The 22,266-nt window shown below is 39.8% G+C and overlaps 2 protein-coding genes across 14 annotated transcripts in view; one reads left to right on the top strand and one right to left on the bottom strand.

Annotated features, from left to right (window-relative positions):
• LOC134208761 (carbonic anhydrase 2) overlaps positions 1–22,266 on the top strand; it is a 112,551-nt gene that overhangs the window by 46,289 nt on the left and 43,996 nt on the right. The window lies entirely within an intron of this gene.
• Positions 15,810–16,973, bottom strand: LOC134214460 (uncharacterized). The gene is made up of 4 exons (XM_062693827.1): positions 16,801–16,973; positions 16,653–16,744; positions 16,426–16,588; positions 15,810–16,349 (listed from the first exon to the last, which is right to left on the bottom strand). Exons 1-4 carry the CDS (start codon positions 16,934–16,936, stop codon positions 16,234–16,236), a joined length of 507 nt encoding a protein of 168 aa, XP_062549811.1. The 5' UTR covers positions 16,937–16,973; the 3' UTR covers positions 15,810–16,233.

Here is a 22,266-nt window from a genome sequence, read left to right as displayed (position 1 = left end):
TTCTAATGGTTTATGAAATGGTTCAGTTCATTCCGAGTGTTTGGAGAGATTTACACAAGAGGCATTTTGCTGATCAAGTAGGTACTGTACTATTGAACTTCCCGACCGCTGCGCATTACCCAACGAAGTTTTGTGGGGAGCATAACTGAATCATTTGTTTGAGAAACTGCATAAGTCCATTTTACACTATTTCGAGAAAATAACAAAAAACTGTTTTTGAAGAAATTTGCACCGAATCTTTCGATTTCTTCGACACAGATCAATAGTTGGCAAAACTCAACACCCTGGGGCACTTTCAGTGCAAAAAGTGTAAGCAGTACTCCACAAATGCTCTTCAAAGTACGTGGACTTATGTAGTTTCTCAAACAAACGAAATTTTTTTCATACATTCCTGAACAAAAATTTTTTTTTCGTGTTTTTTGCCAGAATACGTATTTTTGGACGAGGATTCAGAATATATAAAAATCTCATTTTGGCCAAAAATGTTACATATGCAGTTTCTCAAACAAACGGTTCAACTGCACATGTACCTTTTATTGCATGTGTGGTGACGACAGTTCCATAAATGCACTTTTTTTTGCTTTTTTTTACATGCACATAAAAGGCATTATCATGCCACACTTTGAGGCCCATCGCACAAGACTTCAAGTGCTATGTTTTTCTTTATATTGTCGAAACAAAAGCAAAAAAGCGCACGACAAAAGGACCCTCCTGAAGCCACGTTTTCTTAATAAGAGTTCTTACACTGCGAAGAAGATTGGCAGTGTGATGGCACAAAGACTGACCGCGATGCCGACAAAAGCGCAGTGGTTAACCCTTTTGAGACGGATGGGTCATATATGCCCTGCCCAGCATTTAAGATTGGCTGTAAAATCACAGAATAGAGCTAGGTCCCACTTTTCTTCAACAAAGTTATTCATCAGGATGTGAGCTTTACATAAAAAATATCGGAGAGGAAGTGTGACTAACCCTTACGACCCAGAAATCCGAAATCTTGGGAAGATTTCGCCTCTGAGAGCATGCAAATGAATATGAAATTTTTGAATGCTATACCGCATTGTTTTATAATTTTGAGCATTCAATCATGTTGAGTCATCCTGAACGTAAAGCCAGTGATCAATTGTCAGGAATACGAATGGCTCAAGGTTCTCCAAAACGTTGTCTAGTTCAGGACACGATATCTACCAGATCAACTAGGGCTTTTACAATGGCCTCATCGTTGGTATATACCCAATCCAATATGCTCAATAAGCATATGATTCAATTTTCCTTGAACATGAGATGTGCAAGGTCTCACAAAATGATTTAATATCAAGGTATCTATCAGATGCACAAAGTCTAAGGAGGGCAATGTCCATTCGAATGTAGCCATGAACTTTTTCTTGTGTTTTAGCGCAGAACCACTGCATTCAGAAGTTCAGAATTGTGAACCGAATGCCCTGGAAAATTGTTCGAAAGGACCATCAGTATACATTTTTCTTCTTATTGGCATCCCCCACTTTGTTGCCTCGCAGCTTAGCATTTAGCACTTGCACAACTTTCTACCACTTAGCCAGGGATTGAATCCTAAAGAGAATGAACAAGTCTCTCACCCAGTGGCGTAGCCAGAAAATAGGTCTGGGGGGGGGGTTTCCGAACATATTTTTTTCCCCGAAAAAAAAAATTCTTCTAAAAATTTGATCTCTGGGAGGGGTTTTATGTCCAAAACCACCCCCGTGGCTACGCCACTGCTCTCACCTATCATCTCTGTATACATATAAGATGTGTAGCATACCGCGAGAGACTTTTTTCACAAGCTGTCATGATAGAGAACTGATTCGGGAGACTATACCCCATGATAAATTTCTTTTAGAAAGCTCCAAATGCGAGGAGCACTGGCTCTGATGATGCATTTCAACTTGTTCTACACAGCTATTGCACTAGCCAATACGAAATGATCGAAAACAAAGCTAAAATCACAATTTTTCTGTGAGGGCTGCCTATTCGATTCTGTTTTTTTGCACTTGTATACAAGTTTGATAAATTTGTTATCATGGCTTGTTATGATTCGGAACAGTTTTTGCCTCTCTTTTATCGTTGTTCGTTATCTATTGAGAGCGATTTATGCTAACACTGCACTTAGCGCTTGCAGTGAAACCCAGGAATAGACGCCGTATTTCTTCGGAAATTCTTTCCGAAATTTCTTCAAAAGCTCCTTCTACTTTAGGGTTGGTTCGGAAATTCCGTTAAGGAGTCTTTTGGGAATTTCTTCAGTAATTCATTCGAATCTATTTTTAGGGATTCCTGCGAAAATTCCTTTAAGAATTCCTTAGAGAATACCCATGGAAAAACCTTCAAGAAGCTCTATAAGAATACCTACGGACACTGTTAAGGAATACATTCGAAAATCCATTTAGGAGAAAACCTTCGGAATTTGATTTAGGATTTTTTTTTAATTTCTTTAGGAGTCCTATTGAATCTAATAGAAAATCTTCCAGTAATTCCTCAAAAAAATTCTACGGAGACTCTAGGAAGATATTTCTGGTATTCTTTCGAAATTTCCTTCTGGAATTTATTTAGAACTTTCTTCAGGACTTCCTTTCGAATTTCTTACAGGAATCCTTTCGGACATTTCTCCAGATTTTCCTTAGGCAACTCTTTCAGACTTTCCTGTAGACCAGCGGTTCTCAACCTTTTTCTTGAGAGGTACCCCTTGAAACTTATGCTCAGTGACGGGAAATGTCATATCGATGTCATGGGACTAACTTGCTAATAACTTTTCTCACAAGTCATTTACAATTATGGTTTCCATATAAACATGTAGCCCTCAAATGACCCGAAAACTTTTTCTAATAGGTAATTTCTCTAAATATGATATTGGCGGCGTGAGAGCCGAATTAGTGTCAGATGACATTAATGTCATGACATTCCGTGACATTTTTTTAATCTCGCTCTCATGGCTCACACTTTGTATTTAGAACAATGATCTGTTCGACAAAGTTCTAGGACCCTTTAAGTACTACATGTTAATCAAAAAATCCGAACTGTAAATGACTTTTGGAAAAAGTTATTACGAAATTAGTAATAGCAATGCCATGACATTTTTTTTGACATTTCCCATCACTGCTTATGCTTCCATCGAGGTACCCCCTTTTTTATTTTCGCTATAAATGAAAATAAGTGTATTTCACAAGATATATATTAAAAACAAACCACAAAACTAAAAATTGTCTGAAGTTTTCGTTATTTCGTGAAACTTTCTGATTCAAATTGGTTTTAAACGTCAAGCCTCCCACAAGACTTTTGGAGGCTTCCGAGCCTCTAGGAAGGGAGCTTCCAAGCCTCCTGAAACTAGGATTACGATTTACAAGTCTCTTGATAGGGAGTAGGTTCGTCTTGAAAGGAGGCTTCCAAGCATCTTGAAATAAGGCTTCCGAGTCTCTTGAAAGAAGGCTTCCCAGCCTCTTCGAAGGAGACTTCCGAGCTTCTTGAAAGGGGGCTTTCGAGCCTCTTGAAAGGAGACTTCCGAGCCTCTTGAAAGGAGACTTCCGAGCCTCTTGAAAGGAGACTTCCGAGCCTCTTGAAAGAAGGCTTCCGAGCGTCTTGAAAGGAGGCTTCCGGGCCTCTTCAAATGAGGTTTCCGAGCCTCTTCAAAGGAGGTTTCCGAGCCTCTTGAAAGGAGGCTTCCGAGCCTCTTGAGAGGAGGCTTCCGAGCCTCTTGAAAGGAGGCTTCCGAGCCTCTTGAAAGGAGGCTTCCGAGCCTCTTGAAAGAAGGCTTCCGAGCCTCTTGAAAGGAGGCTTTCGAGCCTCTGGAAAGGAGGCTTCCTGAGCCTCTGGAAAGGAGGCTTCTGAGGCCTCTTGAAAGGAGGCTTCTGAGCCTCTTGAAAGGAGGCTTGAGCCTTTGAAAGGAGGCTTGAGCCTCTTGAAAGGAGGCTTCTGAGGCCTCTTGAAAGGAGGCTTCTGAGGCCTCTTGAAAGGAGGCTTCCAGGCCTCTTGAAAGGAGGCTCTGAGCCTCTTGAAAGGAGGCTTCCAGGCCTCTTGAAAGGAGGCTTCCTGAGCCTCTTGAAAGGAGGCTCTGAGCCTCTTGAAAGGAGGCTTGAGGCCTCTTGAAAGGAGGCTTCTGAGCCTCTTGAAAGGAGGCTTCTGAGCCTCTTGAAAGGAGGCTCTGAGCCTCTTGAAAGGAGGCTCTGAGGCCTCTTGAAAGGAGGCTTCCAGGCCTCTTGAAAGGAGGCTCGAGCCTCTTGAAAGGAGGCTTCTGAGCCTCTTGAAAGGAGGCTTCTGAGCCTCTTGAAAGGAGGCTTCTGAGCCTCTTGAAAGGAGGCTTGAGGCCTCTTGAAAGGAGGCTCTGAGGCCTCTTGAAAGGAGGCTTCCTGAGCCTCTTGAAAGGAGGCTTCTGAGCCTCTTGAAAGGAGGCCTGAGCCTCTTGAAAGGAGGCTTCTGAGCCTCTTGAAAGGAGGCTTCAGGCCCTCTTGAAAGGGAGGCTTCTGAGCCTCTTGAAAGGAGGCTTCCAGGCCTCTTGAAAGGAGGCTTCCGGGCCTCTTGAAAGGAGGCTTCTGAGCCTCTTGAAAGGAGGCTTGAGCCTCTTGAAAGGAGGCTTCCAGGCCTCTTGAAAGGAGGCTTCCAGGCCTCTTGAAAGGAGGCCTGAGCCTCTTGAAAGGAGGCTGAGCCTCTTGAAAGGAGGCTTCCGGGCCTCTTGAAAGGAGGCTTCTGAGCCTCTTGAAAGGAGGCTCTGAGCCTCTTGAAAGGAGGCTTCTGAGCCTCTTGAAAGGAGGCTGAGCCTCTTGAAAGGAGGCTTCTGAGCCTCTTGAAAGGAGGCTTCCAGGCCTCTTGAAAGGAGGCTTCTGAGCCTCTTGAAAGGAGGCTCTGAGCCTCTTGAAAGGAGGCTCTGAGCCTCTTGAAAGGAGGCTTCTGAGCCTCTTGAAAGGAGGCTTCTGAGCCTCTTGAAAGGAGGCTCTGAGCCTCTTGAAAGGAGGCTTCTGAGCCTCTTGAAAGGAGGCTTCTGAGCCTCTTGAAAGGAGGCTTCCAGGCCTCTTGAAAGGAGGCTTCCGAGGCCTCTTGAAAGGAGGCTCTGAGCCTCTTGAAAGGAGGCTTCCTGAGCCTCTTGAAAGGAGGCTTCTGAGCCTCTTGAAAGGAGGCTCTGAGGCCTCTTGAAAGGAGGCTTCCAGGCCTCTTGAAAGGAGGCTTCCAGGCCTCTTGAAAGGAGGCTTCTGAGCCTCTTGAAAGGAGGCTGAGCCTCTTGAAAGGAGGCTCTGAGGCCTCTTGAAAGGAGGCTTCCAGAGCCTCTTGAAAGGAGGCTCTGAGCCTCTTGAAAGGAGGCTTCTGAGCCTCTTGAAAGGAGGCTTCTGAGCCTCTTGAAAGGAGGCTCTGAGGCCTCTTGAAAGGAGGCTTGAGCCTCTTGAAAGGAGGCTTGAGCCTCTTGAAAGGAGGCTTGAGGCCTCTTGAAAGGAGGCTCTGAGGCCTCTTGAAAGGAGGCTTCCTGAGCTCTCTTGAAGGGAGGCTTGAGCCTCTTGAAAGGAGGCTTGAGGCCTCTTGAAAGGAGGCTCTGAGCCTCTTGAAAGGAGGCTTCCAGGCCTCTTGAAAGGAGGCTTTGAGCCTCTTGAAAGGAGGCTTCTGAGCCTCTTGAAAGGAGGCTTCTGAGCCTCTTGAAAGGAGGCTTGAGCCTCTTGAAAGGAGGCTGAGCCTCTTGAAAGGAGGCTCTGAGGCCTCTTGAAAGGAGGCTTGAGCCTCTTGAAAGGAGGCTTCTGAGCCTCTTGAAAGGAGGCCTGAGCCTCTTGAAAGGAGGCTTGAGCCTCTTGAAAGGAGGCCTGAGCCTCTTGAAAGGAGGCTTCTGAGCCTCTTGAAAGGAGGCTCTGAGCCTCTTGAAAGGAGGCTTCCTGAGCCTCTTGAAAGGAGGCTTCCTGAGCCTCTTGAAAGGAGGCTTCCTGAGCCTCTTGAAAGGAGGCTTCCGAGCCTCTTGAAAGGAGGCTTCCGAGCCTCTTGAAAGGAGGCTTCCGAGCCTCTTGAAAGGAGGCTTCCGAGCCTCTTGAAAGGAGGCTTCCGAGCCTCTTGAAAGGAGGCTTCCGAGCCTCTTGAAAGGAGGCTTCCGAGCCTCTTGAAAAGAGGTTTCCAAGCTTTTTCAAACTAGCCTCCCGAGCCTCGTAAAAACAGGCTTCCACGCCCCTGGAAAGATGTATTCCGAAGTATTCTTGAAACGAGGCTTCCGAGCTGGAGGTTTCTGAGCTCATTGGCAGGAGCCTTCCGAGCTTCTTGAAAGGAGGCTTACGAGTTGTTTCGGAAGGAGCCTTTCGAAATGAGGCTTTTAAGCTTCTTGCAACGAAGCCAAGCTTTAAAAAAAGGCTTTATGTCTCTCAACTGGATGCTTCAGAACCTTTAGATTTTTTATTTTAGTTCGGAAGCGTATTATTCAATATTTTGTCTCGATCAGGTAGATTGCATTGAACATTTTTAAAATTTGTTCATTTGACGTTTTGTCCCAGAGCTTTTCATACACTGCTCTTCCTGGGGTAGATAAGATTCAAAAGACTATGAACTACTGACCGCCATGCATATTATGTATAATACAAAGTTTTGGAATAAGAAATTTTAATTTTTTTTAATAAGTTTTCATTGGAATTGTAATACATCAGTCATTACGCATTTTTGTTCGAGGTACCCTCTGGGGCTAGCGAAGGTACCCCCAGAGGTACATGTACCCCAGGTTGAGAACCGCTGCTGTAGACCTTTAAAAAATTTCTTTAAAATTGCTATAAAAAATCTTTCAGGAATCTCTTCAGAAATTCTATTGGGAAATCTTTGGACATTTTTTTTTTGTAAATTCCGTAAATTTTTTTAAACCGTTTCAAGTGTTTTTATTAATTGAAAATAAGTTTAACACTCAAATACCTTTAGAAATTTCTTCGAAAATTCCTTTGGAAATTTCTCCAAATACGAATTCTTTCCGGAACTATTCCTGCAGTAATTTTGTATGGTTTACTGAAGGAATTTATTACAAATGCCTTTCCTGAGGGATTTCCGAATGAATTCCTGGATGAATGTCCGAATTAATTCCTAATGGCTTTTCTAAAGAAATTTTCGAAGAAATTACTGGAGGATTTGCCGACTCAATTGTTGAAGGAATAACCGAAAAAGAAACTGAAAAGATTCTCAAACATAATTTTTAAATGAGTTTCTGAAGGGATATTCGAAGGAATTCTGAAAGTTATTTACGTAGGAATTTTAAATGGATTTTCCAAACAGCTATTGATATTTACATAGAAATTCCTATATTTCTCCAGGAATTTCTTCAAAAAATGCCAAACCCAGTTTTGACTCTAGAATCAAAACTATATGCCAAGAAAAACTCCCAAAATATCGATATTGCGAATATTCGAATATTCTCAAGAATTTCTTGGGAACTTACTGCAGGCGTGCCTTCGAAAATTTGTACATATTTTTTTCGTAAATACTTTAAATAATTCTTTAGGTAATACATTCAGGAATTCGGTAAGTCATCAAGAAATTCATTCTAGTATACTTTCAAAAATTCCGTCAGGAATTCGATCAGGAATTTCTCCAGGAATTCCATCAAAAAACCTCCACAAATGAAACCAATTTTTCTGGAGATTCTTCAAAAACTCTTCTAAGATGAATTCCAACAATTCCATCACGAATTCCTTCAGAAATTCTTTTTGGAATTCCTTTAAAAATTTCTACCCATGTAGATGGGTACACTTCCCCACAGTTGTAATGGATTTGACGCGCCCTTCCTGCTTCCTCAAAGAAGCTATCTCTTGAAAAGCTCAAAAAAGATTGCGAATCTATTTATTTAGTCTGTTGGATTACACTGTTGAAAGGAGATTCTCTCTATCCTATCGGGCTTCGCGTAAATCAGAAAATCCTCAATACTCTAAGATTTTTCTTCAGGAATTCCTTCAGAACTTCCTTCCTTCGGAAATCATTTCAGGAAAACCAGGAAATTTCTTTGGGAATTGTTTATCAAAATAAATCGAAACCGTTATTTTTAGAACAATTCTGGCTATTTAAGTACAAGGAGAGCGTAGGAAATGTTCAATTTGGTGGGTCACGTACCCAATCGTTCTCCAGCTTCAGAAGCCAAGTTACCATTATTGCATTTTGTAGCCAAGAAGATCTTGGACGGTCTGACATTTAACACGCCAATGCGGGTAAAAGTGATAGAGATAAAAGCAAACAAATCTGCTAAAGGTATAATAGCTATTTAATTAATGCCTGATAGGTTGCTTTGGTTCGGTAAATGCAAACGCACTGTATACTGTGAAGGAATAAATTTTGGCTGTTACGCCCTTTTCAAATGTTGGTCTAGAAATACGAAATTCGACGACGTGGAGCCAATAAGTGTTGGCGGCGGCGGCGCACAGGTCAACTCGAAAATTTCCTAGACTGCGATTGGGATTAGAACCCAGCCACATAAAGCATGGTATTGAATCCGAACCGCGCATATTACCGCACAGCTAAGGAAAGCAGAGTAGCCGAGAGCATTTTGGTAGTATGGAACCATATGCTTCCACGAGTTGACATCGAGTCATAGAACATCGACTCATGGAGGATCCACTGTAGCTTGTGAAATCAATGAGGGCACCTATCGGCTCAATGGACCTGCTGGGATATTCAGCGATGCACGGATACATCGTTCGGGACATGGCTGATCGAGTAGATCGCATGTTCTGAACTCCAGGACGTTTTGGAGACCCTGAAAAAGTTTATGTTTATTCAAAACTCGATTAATTTATGTATTATGATCACATGGATATTTTTGGACATTCTGCTAAGGATATTTTATTTCTAGACATATTTTTTTATACATTCTATGTACAATTCAAGTACTCCAGAACAATTTGGTCGGCCTAGGACATCAGAAAAATATTACAATGCCTTTTTATTTCTTTCCATACTAGTTTTGGTAGGATTTAGTGAAAAAAAAAACAAATTAGTGCGTTGAATCTACGTAAAAAACAGTCGTCCTGCAAGGGTTGAGCACTATCGAAGACAATCCCATGTCATAATAGTCAAGTGCTTCCTCAGCTACACTGAATCAATTGGTGGTTGAGTGGGTTGGGCATACAAACGATACATGCTGTATCTATTGAGTCAAAAAAAAATGAAAACGCGGGTTGTACGACAATTCCCCGAAAACCAATTCTGAATGCAATTTTCCTGAATGCAATTTCCTGAATGTAACAATTCCCCGAATGCAATTTCCCCGAATGTAACAATTCCCCGAATGTAACATTTCCCCGAATGTAACAAATCCCCGAAAATAAAGTAGTTTTTGCAAACACATAATTGTCATCGACTATTGACGCCCGAACAGAGCAGCGTTCAAAGATTTGTTCCAGAGTGTCTCTTTGGAGATGCCGAACATGACCAAATCTTTCGATAGTATTGTATGCCCTTGATCTTCCTTACTGTTAAATTATATATCTTATTAAACCGTCTAAGACGAATTAAGTACTGTCCATTTAGTTCCACCAGTTAATTTTCGTTATCTTTGCAGATACGTATTTCGACCACAACTGTGTGGTCGAAATACGTATCTGCAAAGATAACGAAAATTAACTGGTGGAATTAAATGGACAGTACTTAATTCGTCTTAGACGGTTTAATACATTCAACTAAAAGAGCTTAATATATTTTTCTATATCTTATTGTTAAATTATAAAGATATTATAATAAAGTGTTTTCCTATTCCTTTTTTTCTAAAATATTCGAACACAGGCTGAATTTCTTTGGTGGAGCAGAATCGCGAACAGAAATTCCGTTTGAAAGCATAATGGAAATATAACATAAATCAAACTCCTGTCCTATGTAAGGTCTATCCCTTCTTAAGAAGTTACTGTAATCGTGGATATGAATCCTTAAAAAAAATTATGCGTATGCCCGGAATAAGGCAATGGTGAATGTGATCCCTTCTTTAAAAGTAGTACATCTACTCGGAATAACGCAATGGATTAATTTGATCTCTACTTTGAAAGTAGATGTTTTTTTTTTCCAGAATAATGAAGAAGTGAATGTTATTCCTTCTTTAAAAATCTGTATCTACCTTGTCTATGGAAACGGTAGATGTGATCAATTCATTAAAGTTAGGCGTTAGCTCGAAATAAGCCAAAGTAGAATGAAATTACTTTTTCAGAAGTAGGAATTTGCCTGCAATAAGGTTATGATAAATGTAGTCTCTGCCTTTGATGTAGACGAGTTTGGCTGGAATAGATATAATATATGAGATCGCATCTAGCAATAAATATCAATTATATAAACCGAAAAAAATGACGTGTTGATTCGAAGAAGGCAATATCTCCTCCATTGTCCTTATGGTGCGTAGACGCGATCATTTAAGGAAGGCATTATCTCCTTCCTTCGCTTTACTCCAAGCAAACGTGTACAATTGAAGAAGGGTCTATCTACCCTCTTTGTCTTTTATCGAGCAAACGTGTTCATTTTAAGAAGGCATTATAACTCGTCTTCCTCTAATACCAGGCGAAGCGATTATAAAAAAACATTATCCCTTTCCTTCGCCTTATACCGGAAGACGCGTTAATTTTCTTCCTGTATCTCTATCCTTCTTCCTTATTTTTCCATTCTCTCTTCCTACATCTCACTTCGTATTTCGCTCTTTCTCGCTCCTCACATAACACTTCTTGCATCATATTTTTCACTTCTCACTACTTACTCCATACTTTTCACTTCTTACTATGTACTTACTTACTGTACTTACTTCTCATTTCTTACTTTTCACTTCTCACTTCTCACTACTCACTTCTCACTTCCCACTCACTTCCTACTCACTACTCACTTCTCACACCTCGCTTCTCACTTCTTATTTCCTACTTCTCATTACTCACTTCTCATTACGCTCTTCTCACTTCTCACGTCTCACTTTTCACTACTCATTTTTCACTTCTCACTCGGCCTAATGACGGTTCGGCATACAGTAAAACCTCCATGAGTCGATGTTCCATGACTCGATATCGACTCATGGAAGCAAATTATGCACTATTAAAAAATATTTCCTGGGTTACTTAGATGGTCCCTTCAATCAGCTTCCAAAGGATTTTTTTTCCACATCTCGAGATTTCCATGAGTCGACGATCCCTTCTACATCGACTCATGGAGGTTTGACTGTAATTGTCTTCGGCCCAATGTCCCAGCATCTTTTTTTTTACAATTTTTAAGCGAGTTTTCCCGCGACCCTCACTTTTGTTGCAACTCAAAATTATGTCAAAAGCCAATTATGCGACTTTATGTTAAACGACGCAGATTCCTTTTTCAGTTTTAGATTTATCTGCACTGTGGAAACAATTCGGGGAAATGTTACATTCGGGGAAATGTTGCATTCGGGGAATTGTTACATTCGGGGAAATGTTACGTTCGGGGAATTGTTATTCGGGGAAATTTCATTCGGGGAAATTGCATTCGGGGAATTGGTTTTCGGGGAATTGTCGTACAATCGAAAACGCGTTCCACATCACGGATGTATGTTATAGGCGCGTTCAAGTGCAATGTCAATGATGTAAGGATTGTCGTACGATAACAGGACAGCATTGTTAACGGGTGCATAATATTTTGAAGTGATTCTAGTAGTAGGGAATACAGTCCCCCATAATTATTAATCAATTTTATTGTAACAAGTCTTGAACAAATCGGTATTACATTCAGGTCAAAATGTATTTTTAGCACATACATACTCACTTGCTTTCAATGCGCTTATTTTCTGATTTTTTTAAACGAATATATGGACCAAGATATGGACTTCCTCGTGTCTTTTTATTCGTATTTATGTCATATTTTGCATTGATTCTATATTTATTAAGGTACATTGGGGAAAACTAAAAGCCAGTAAGGCATGTTTTCTAAGTTACATGTGAAAGCGCACACTGGCTGACTGAATTGATTTACCATTTTCATGTTGCAAATTTGACTTGTGTATTCCATTAATCAACAGTCACGGCTCACGGCCACGTTTTTACAAATAGGTGGGGAAATGCAGCACATAGTTTTGGTGATCTCTGCTATATGAGTCAGTGAAGTGAATGATCAGTATGAGAAGCAAGTCTGCTTCCAAACTTTTTCTGCTTTTGGTGCGTGGAGAAGGGCGGATGAGGCATTGACATCCAGCAAATATAATCCAGAATTATTTAGCATCAAACCTGGCAAAATGTATTTTGGCCAAAATAGTATTCAGGCCCAAAATCCGGTCCAGCCAATTTTCAATAGGAGACAATAGGTTGAAAAGTCTGAGGAACTCCCCTACAAAATTATCAGTTTTTCCAAAATATGCATTTGGAAATAATTTTCCAATTTTTCACAGGAACTACTTTGAAATTTTGGAATCTCTCTGGAATTCTTATGGAAAATTATTCGTTAGAAATTCTTCAAAATTTCTACGAGAAATCGATTGAAATTTCTTCAGAAAATTTTCAGAATATCCACGAAAAACTTTTCGGAATTATTCTGTGGAATATGCGGGAAAACTTTAAGACATTTCGGGCGAAACGGTTATAAAATAAGAAACGGTTTCATCAAAAAATTAATTTCGCCAATCGGTCGGAATAGTCATTGTTTCTAACAGGTCGTTTGACAGAAAAGGTCATTTGGCCGAATGGATCATACGACTAAATGGCCTTTCAGCCAGACGGCCATTTCGGCCAAATAACCATTTCAGCTTACGATATTTTCGGTCAAATGACCTATTTGGCCAAACGACTTTTTTGGTCCATTTCGGCTAAAAGACATTTTCGGCCAGATGGGCTTTGGTCTAATAGTTTATTCGACCAAACACCTTTCGGCCGAATGACCCTTCCCATCGTTTGGTCGAAAGTAATTCGGTGAAAAGCCATTTGTTCGAATGCCGCTTGGTCGAATAACACAAGTTGAATTCCATTTGGAATTGAACTGAACGTTTGTCCAAAACAACCTTTTTGAGTGAGTCTAAAATGGTTTGATCAAAAATGTAATTTGGCCGACATACAGCCGAAAAGGAAATTCAAGCAAGCTCGTAATTTGGCCAACAAAGTTGTTTGCCCTAGCAGGCCATTAGGCTAAAAGGGAAATGGAAAGATCGATCAATAGAAGGAAAATTAAGATGGGTACTAGATCCAAAAAAGCTCGTTGCTATGAAAAACGACAACAAAACAAATGTCGATTGGTGTTGATATGTTTGTTATTGTCCAAAGCTGGTCTAGTAGCCTAAAAGTTTTAACATGTCGACATAAGGAGAGAGAATCCTGAACAAAATGTGATCAGAACACACCAAGATAGGGTGGTTTGGTTGTAGAGATGTATGTAGATTGAGGAAACCATCGACATAGGGAGAGATATCGAGATATGGAGCATCGAGATGTAGAGAATCGACTGTTTTTGCTTCAATAATCCTCCCTATTTTTTTTTGCGAATTTGGTTGTAATTTGACTGAGCACGCGCGGTTTGAAGTTTGTATGAAAATTACTATGCAAATAGTAACTTTTGTGGAAAACCGTTTTGCAACGTTGATCATTAGGCTCTAAAAATATATGAGGGCTTTGGCAACATAGGAAATTTAGCAAGTGAACAAATCGTCTTTTTTTGCTAAATAATTTGATGCTTGCAAGAAAAGTTGCGGATCAACGCGTACTGGGAGTTTTCGAAAGGAAAGTAATGCGTACCATCTATGGTGGGGTGAAGATCCCAAGTAACAATTTAAGCTTTATGATGGTCATTATATGCTCTTCACGACTTCTATATAACCAGCATAAAACCAAAATGTTACTGGGGATGGCGGACGGTACGTGGATGAGGCGAATGAACCATGAGTTGCATCAGCTGTTGGAAGAACCATCCATCGTTCACACCGCAAAAATTGGAAGACTGCTGTGGGCTAGGCACGTAGCCATAATGACGGACAGTAATCCGGTGAAAATGGTTCTTGACAACGATCCGACGGGAACAAGAAAGTGAGGAAAGTGGAGGACGATTTGGGGACCCTCCGAAAACTGCGTGGTTGGCGACGTGCAGCCATTGACCGAGCTGAATAGAGCAGACTTTTATGTACAGCACAGGGCACTCCGGCCTTAGTCTGGTAATAAATAAATAAATAAATAAAAGAAAAGTTATTGAGGAAATACTGAATCGTGAGAAATTCATTTTAACACGTAAAAGAATAACATAAATATCAATAATTAGCAGTTTTTGTTTTCTTTATAACTTTGCTTACAACAATCCGATCGCTTCGCAGCAATAACTGTCTTACAGATAAGGAAATATTCTATGAAGTCTTTGGGTTGGATATATTTGAATAGTTAATTGGCCGCCTCATGAAACGATCTTTTACATACGGAGCGATTTCTATAGTAATTTACATACAAACATCAAACTGTTCGTGCTCAGTCAAATTACAACCAATTCAGTTAAAACTTTAGGAGGTTCATTAAAATAGCAAATGTTATAGTTCAAACATAGGGGAGAAAAAAAAAATCAAAATTTGAATCACTCTAAGCCTATGTCCAAACCAGTGACATAGGTAATCAAATGAATTATCGTTTTTTAGTGTCTTTATTAAGGAGACTTTCAGCCCTAGGCTGGCTCGTGTCCGAATGAATTGTCTTATAATCTGTTTCACGTAGTTTACATCAGGTATCTTGTACATCATTCTTTGGATTTGTTTTATTTAGCGTAATGTATGCGTCATTGCTATTTGAAAAATGTAAAAGCAACTATAACTGTTTTTTTCCTTTCCCGTACACTTTCTGTTTTTATAAGGAGGTGAATTTGTAACGAAAAGTTAATTATCGAATAGTTAATGAATACTCGTTGATTATGATATTTTACGATGTCATCGAAATTGAGGTTGAATTATGATTAATGATTACCAAACCTGTTTTAATAACAATTATTTGTCCTATAACTCCGTATGAACTATAATCAGTGCATAGCCCGGGTAGAAGCCATGAACAAAATAACAAAACATGATATGGACTTGATTGATATATGAGATAAAAGAACAGGCAACAATATGAAAAATTTGCACCGAAATATCTTTCAAATATCAAGATATGCTAAGGATAAGAACAAACTAATGGCATATGATATTAGTCACTTCTTACAAATAGCAAAACTTGATCTCCTCATGATATTTTAGTGCAAAATATTGATATTGTCGTCTGATCTTTTATCTCTTATATCAATTATGTGCATATCTAATTTAGCTATTTTTCTCTACTCGGGAGGCTATGCATGTTGAAGACTTCAATAAATATGATTATGACCAAAAACCCCAAAACAGGCCACCTTTGAACACAATTATGTCATAAACTTTATTTAGATAATCACGCTTCGTATATTCCTTCGACATTCCTCAAGCCAGTAACCGCAACAATGTTCACAAACTGGTCAATTATTTACAAATAAACAATTTACCTTCATTTATGACATGCCTCAGCACTCACCCAAGTCACAAAGTTATTCCCCGGAAGTTCCCTCGCGTGGATGTAAGTCACAAAAAAAAACAATCAATCCTCATTCTGCTCCACTTCAATATGGATGAGCAAATATTCAATTGAACCCAAAGGTATGCTGAGCCACAGGTTTGTTGTGCAAATCAGCAGAGCTTGGTGGGTTCGCTGGCTCCACGTATGGCTGCAAATGTATTTGCAGCGTAAGCGCTATCCACTCAGTTATTACATTATACATGGACGCTGTTGGTGGTCAGTCACACGTTGATCAAGAATTCATATATAGTTTTCGCAATTTTCCCACTACGGACGGTGTGATTCAATGGTGATTTAAGTGGGTGGCGAAACTATTGAATGGTAATAATTGGAACTTTCGCAAAACCAAATGAACAAACAGTCAACAATTTGCAATATGTGTCATATTAGTCTTTAATGAAACTGTGTACATCGAGCTAATCAAATACTGACAATTTGGATTTCTTTCTGTTTTTCTGTACATTCTCATGGACTTCGATTCATGCGCTTCTTTTAACTCAAATCAAATGGAATTGTGAAGCATTGGATTGATACTTCCACGGATATCCACCAGTCTTCAATCGAAATGGTAATTGTTTTATTCGAAAATTAGTCAACCTGAAGCATGATCAACTAACTCCATGTTAATCTTAGTCATGCCAATTGGTTTTTCCATGCTGATTCAAAAATTTCACCACTCTGATTCATCTCAATTATTGCCTGATATTGCTTCAATATCGAGTAGGAGAGACTTCAGTATAACCGCATCCGAGCTACAACATATTATCTGGCGTTTTGCTCATAGTTGTTCGGCCGTAGACTCCTGAATAGCTTTCCTCCTGGTTGCTTTCTGAGAATACTCGTCGATCAATTTCCCCAACATTACGGTGGTGAGTCCCACATGCAGCATGACATCTAAAAAAAATGAATACGTCACCTCGATGCACAGACAACTGTTCACTGCAAACAGGCATTGCCTTGCCACACTTACACGCTATGGTAGCCAAATGGGTCCCATACAGGAATGAGGAAAAGTTCCAGCTTAAATGGGGTATGTATTGCGGGTCCAGGGCTATCTGAATGTCTCCAACAAGATCCAGCATCAAATGGATACCCAGCAAAATCAGTAGCGGTGGTAGAGCCAATTTCTTTTTCTAAGTTTCAATTGACATTGTACCGATACCTTGAAAAATGAAGTTAACATCAAATTTCACTTACCATCACAATTCCATACAAAAAGCTAATGCCAACCAAAACCCACATAGCTCCCAAAAACCAAGTCCAATCTTCGATCCAGTCAATCCAAATGTCTGCAATGGAGCAATAAATTATTGTTGCATACTTATTCAAAATAGTGCAACTTTACAGAATGACAATTGAACCAAATATTTATTGTCATGCTCAAAATTCAGACAAACGGACAAGAATGCCACAACTAGAGCCCCCAGGCCTATCGCGAATCCGTGACACAGAATGAAATAGCGCAGGTACAGTTCCATCATTCCGAACGAAAGTTAGAAGTTTAACTACAGCCAGAATCAATCCGACAGATCAACGTTATCGCTTTTAATGTTACACTGGTCTACACGGCTTTCTTTTATTTAGTTTTGAAGCACCACTCAAAATGTTTGTGGTACTTTCGCAAACCTGATTTGGCGACCACGTCCGATGCAGTTTATTCAGTGACATTGAAACTGTGCACAATTAAATTGGAATTACCAATTCATGTATTTCGTGTCCACTGTAACGGAATTGATTGTTGCATGTTGAAAATGCGCTGTTAATTATAACTTAAATCCTAATTATAACTTAAAACAAAATTTTCCAACCTTACTGAAACTAGACGTTCGATTAACGGTCGAATCGATTAACGGTTGGGTTCAAGTGAAATGGCAATAAAATGTCACTGTCAGCTCAATGTCATAAAACTTTTATGGAGTTTTCAGTTTTCCTTTTTATTCTACACAATTCCAAAATCTTGTCACCTAATGTAGTAATATTCCAATCGCAGAATCTGAGCACCGGTAGGCAATAAAATTAACGAGCTCTTATCAGTTAGTGATTAGCATTGCTACATAAGGCTGTTGAATCTTTTGATCTGTCAGCATTCCTTGTTCCATCGACACAGCTTTTTGAACCTGACGTTGTTCCAAGCCGCGTGTATGATGGCTAACTGTTCTCCAGGAGTGCTATAAAGAGGCCATATGGAGCTCGCTCTTTTCTGGCAAAAATGATTCAAGATGACACGCACGCAGTGGCATCATTCCGCAGCCAAAGCCGCTTTAGGTCGTACTGAGGCGGCTGTCTATTCCAAACATTGTTAATAATGGATTATTGTGTGCGCACTGTGCAGTTCAAGATTCAGCAGATAACCATTATAGCGATTTTGGGTCTGACGGAGATTATGTCAGAGAAGTGCCTTGTGCCTTTCATCAAGTTGAATGTGCTGGATTTGTGTTCCTGCCACTTGTGGTTTTCTGCAGATGCATCAAAATGGAAGGATGCACTAAAATTATGTGCTATAAATGGTCTTATTCTTGCCATACTTGTTTTCAAACAACATTATCAGTGATTCCGGAGTGTGGGCATTGACCACTGACTGAGCGGTGCACATTGAATATGCCAAAGTTGAATAATCGACTTTTGATCTCCAAGCCCCTTATTTCACGTTGATCGGCACCCATACTCAATCACCAATCACCTATTTTATAACAACCGGCGGATGTTAGATTTTCTAACAATTCTGTATAAGAATCAGACAAAATCTGTATAAGAACTGGGCATATGCGAAATTGTTAGATTCTTATACAAAAAATGTAAGCTCTCAAACAAATATTGTTAGAAAAGCTGACAAAATTGTTAGATTCTTATACAATACTTGTATAAGAATCTAACAATTTCGCATATGCCCAGTTCTTGTACAGGTTTTGGTAGATTCTTATACAGAATTGTTAGAAAATCTAACATCCGCCGGTTGGGTGTATGCTCCAGATCACGGTGTGTTTGTCCGAAGAGGCTTATTTTCAAACAATCAGTATCTCTAAAACACCCACTACACAAAAGTATAGGTTTTCCTTTTTCATGTAGGTGTATTTTTAAAATGTTTCATCGGGGGTCATTTTTCCATATATTTTTGGGGGGTTTAATCGGCTATCATTTGAGATTTCTATGGAGTTTCTTCCAAAAATAGTGAAAAAAATAAAAATTGTTCAAGATCCCCCCATAGAACGTTTTAGTTTACCCACTATATGAAAGAGGAGAGCATATACTTTCACGTGGTGGGTGTTTCAGAGATACTAATTTTTGAAAAATAATATTTCCCCATAGACACACAGTTCAGATAAAAGCACAGATGTGATAAAAGTGAGATACCTATGTATTTGGTGCTCTTCGCTTACTATCACTAGTCCCTTTCGTCGCTATACTCTGTGCCGACAGCCGATTGTCCCAGCACGATTTTTGGCTAAATTTCCGATGGACCATAGTTTTGTTGACAGTCGCTCGATGACATTTGGACGATTATCAGCTGCATGATCATTCCAAAATGTTTGCGAACGTCGATTTTCGAATAATACTCACCAAGCCTGATCGACAGGCACTCATTTTGCGTGTTATTAAGGTCAAATAATTGGTCCGTATGGCCACCATCTTGAATTAGTACATACACCATCTTGGATTTCAAAATGGCGATTGGCGGACATAATATTTTTAGTTCTACTTGAGACCCATATTACATAGTTTTAAGTCAAATAGACATAGATTTTCGAGTTCTGCTCATCAAGCTGGATCGATACACACCGATATTGCATGGTTTCAGGTCAAATAATTGGTCCATATGGCCACCATCTTGCTTTAGGTCCTTAGGTCTTGGTTTTTAAATGGCAACGGAATTATTATCGACTCAACTGTAGGAGACTCAACTGTACTTCCGACCTCAACGAGCTAAACGACCGCACTGCGGTGCACGGTGTTTTGGTGTTCATTCACGAAAACACTGCGGTGATCAACATACAGGTGATTTGATCTGGATGTACCGATCACTGAAAATCACTGGGGAGAATGACATTCCTGGTACGGTTAGTAGTTGCTGAGCAAGCCAATAATGATTACCAAATTGGACCTAGTATTACGAAATACTTTTATCTTGCACAACATCTGCACGATTCAAAATCTCGTCTGCCTGTTCTCGTACTTGACAAATTGTTCGATCCGCTGTTGTCTTGACTAATCATGTCCGTTTGTTCGGAAATCCATCTCAATGATTTTTCTGCCACTGAGCGACCACACAAAATATACAGAAAGGAAGCCATCTAGCCTAAAAAGAAGAATAAATTTCCAAATTCAATGTTTGATACAACTGACTTAGTTTAAGATTGGAAACTAAGGGAAGGTCCATTAATTACGTAACGCAAAAATTGACATCAACATGACGGTCTTATAAGAAGGCACTCTTAGAAACCCAATAAACTAAGTAGTTGTTGAGCATCTTCAACATTTGCCTTCAACAATTGTTCCATTCCAGGTCATCCAAGAATTTCCTGGAGTCTACACGCGTAACCAAGGTCTTAAGTTCTACACGCGTAACTAAAGATCTGTTAGGTCTTTTAAAAACTGGTTAATGTCCTTTTGATGCATACGCCTTCTATAACTGTTCCATTCCAGGTCATCCAAGAACTCCCTGGCATATAGGCCTTAAGGCTGTTTTACAGTTCGAAAAACGTGTCCCGAGATTTAGTCTTCCATGTAATTTAAATGGGAGCAGAATTTGCATTTCCCGTGACAGGAGAAGAAGTCCACAAAAAAATAATTTCCCAATCGCGGGAAAAGTGTGCGGTTAAAAATCTCATCACTACACATGCAAATCCTGCGGGCTAACAATTCGGTTTGAATTTATTCCGAACGGGAAATGCGTAATCTCTGACGGAAATTTATTATGAAAAGAACCTAGTGAAGTGGGTAGTGAAAAGTGAGAAATGTAAGAAGTGTGTAGAGAAGAATTTAGTAATGAGCAGCGAGAAATAAAAAATGAGAAGCGAGAAATGAGTAGTGAGAAGTGAGCAGTGAAAATAAGGAGTAAGATGTGTGAAATTGGAAGTGATAAGTAGGAGTTGAGTAGTGAGAAGTGAGAAATGAGTAGTGTAGTGAGAAGTTGGAATGAGACGTTAGAAGTGAATAGTGTGAAGTGAGTTATGAGGAATGAAAAAAAAGTAAAAAGTGACTAATGAGAAGTTAGAAGTGAGAAATGAAAAATGAGTTGAGAGAAGTGAAGAAAAGAAAATGTTTGAGAAATAGAAAGTAGTGAGATGGCCACCTTTCTCTCACCTACTCAATTCTTCTCACTCATCCTCTATCACCCACTCTCTCTCACTCACTCGCTCTAACTCATTTACACTCTATGACTCTCCCTCACTCACTCACTATCACTCACTCACTCTCACTCACTAACTTTCACTCACCTACTCTCACTCACTCACTCGCCAATTTTTACTCATTCTCACTCACTTTCACACAATCACCCGTTAACTCACTCACTCATTCACTCTCACTCACTCATTCTTACTTACTCACTCACTAACTCTCACTCTCACTTTGACTCACTCGCTATTTCTCACCCTTACTTCAACTCACTCACTCACTCACTCAGTCACCCTCACTTTAACTCACTCACTTACTCACTCTCACTCATTTCCTCTTTCACTATCTCCCACTCACCATCTGCCTTTCTTTCGCTATTTCTCCCGCTTCTCGTTATCTTTCCCTCATGTCGCTCGTGTGTGATTGTATAAAGAAACTCGAATCAGAACCCCGAAGCTAAACTCAAGCACGGGCGCAGACATTTAGATTCGCAAAACACGAAGTAAAATACTGAAATGTAAGCACAATCACGGAAAATGTTTTGACAGTGGACAATTATCGGCGGAAAATTTTCCCTGACAAAACCCGGAGCGAAATAACAAACCCCGTGGACACATTCTCCGAACTATGAACCAGCCTTTAGGGTCTACACGCGTAACCAAAGGTGATCAGACTGTTTTAAAAAATAATTCTTGGCCTTTTTTATCTATTAAACACGCCTTTAATAACTGTTCCTTTCCAGTTCATCCAAGAATTCTTCGGAGTCTACACACGTAAACAAAACTTCATGGTCTACACACGTAACTAGATGATGCTTATCTCTTTTTAAAAATGTATAATGATCCTTTTAGTCCGTACAACCAATTTTAATTTGCCTTCAATAGCTTTTCCATTTCAGGCCATCCAAGGAATTCCGTGGAGTAGAGGCCTTGAGGTTCATGCGTACTTGCATAATCAAAAAGTTGTTATCTTTTAAAAATGATCCTTGTCCAAATTGATCCACGAAACCAAATTGGATACGCCTTCAATAACTGTTTCTCTCCAGCCAAGAATTTCCAATTTCCGTGTAAAACCAATAAGGTCTATACTCACCTTGAGTTCTACACGGGTAACCAAAAAACTGTAATCTCTTTAAAAATTGTTTATTCCCCTAGAAATTGTGCAGTCAACAACTGTTTCATTCCAGATCATTCAAAAATTCCCAGGAGTAAAGGCTTTAAGATCAACACGCGTAACCAAAGGCCGGTTTTATCGTTGAAGAATAGATTTTGTTCTTTTCCATTCATAGAGCCAACCTGGATAACCCTGGAACACATGACTTAAGATCTACACGCATAGCCAAAGGTCTCTAATAACTTGTCAAAAATAATTGATGACCTTGTGATCCACACGCAAAAAAAAGCGTTCATGAACTTGTGAACTAACAAATTCACTGTGTATTTTTTCGTGAACAACAGCCACGGATCTGGAACACAGT

This window comes from Armigeres subalbatus, chromosome 2 (assembly GCF_024139115.2).
Source record: "Armigeres subalbatus isolate Guangzhou_Male chromosome 2, GZ_Asu_2, whole genome shotgun sequence".
NCBI lineage: Eukaryota > Metazoa > Arthropoda > Insecta > Diptera > Culicidae > Armigeres > Armigeres subalbatus.
The sequence above is the reverse complement of the archived record's forward strand: the minus strand, read 5'-3'. Positions and strand labels throughout refer to the sequence as shown.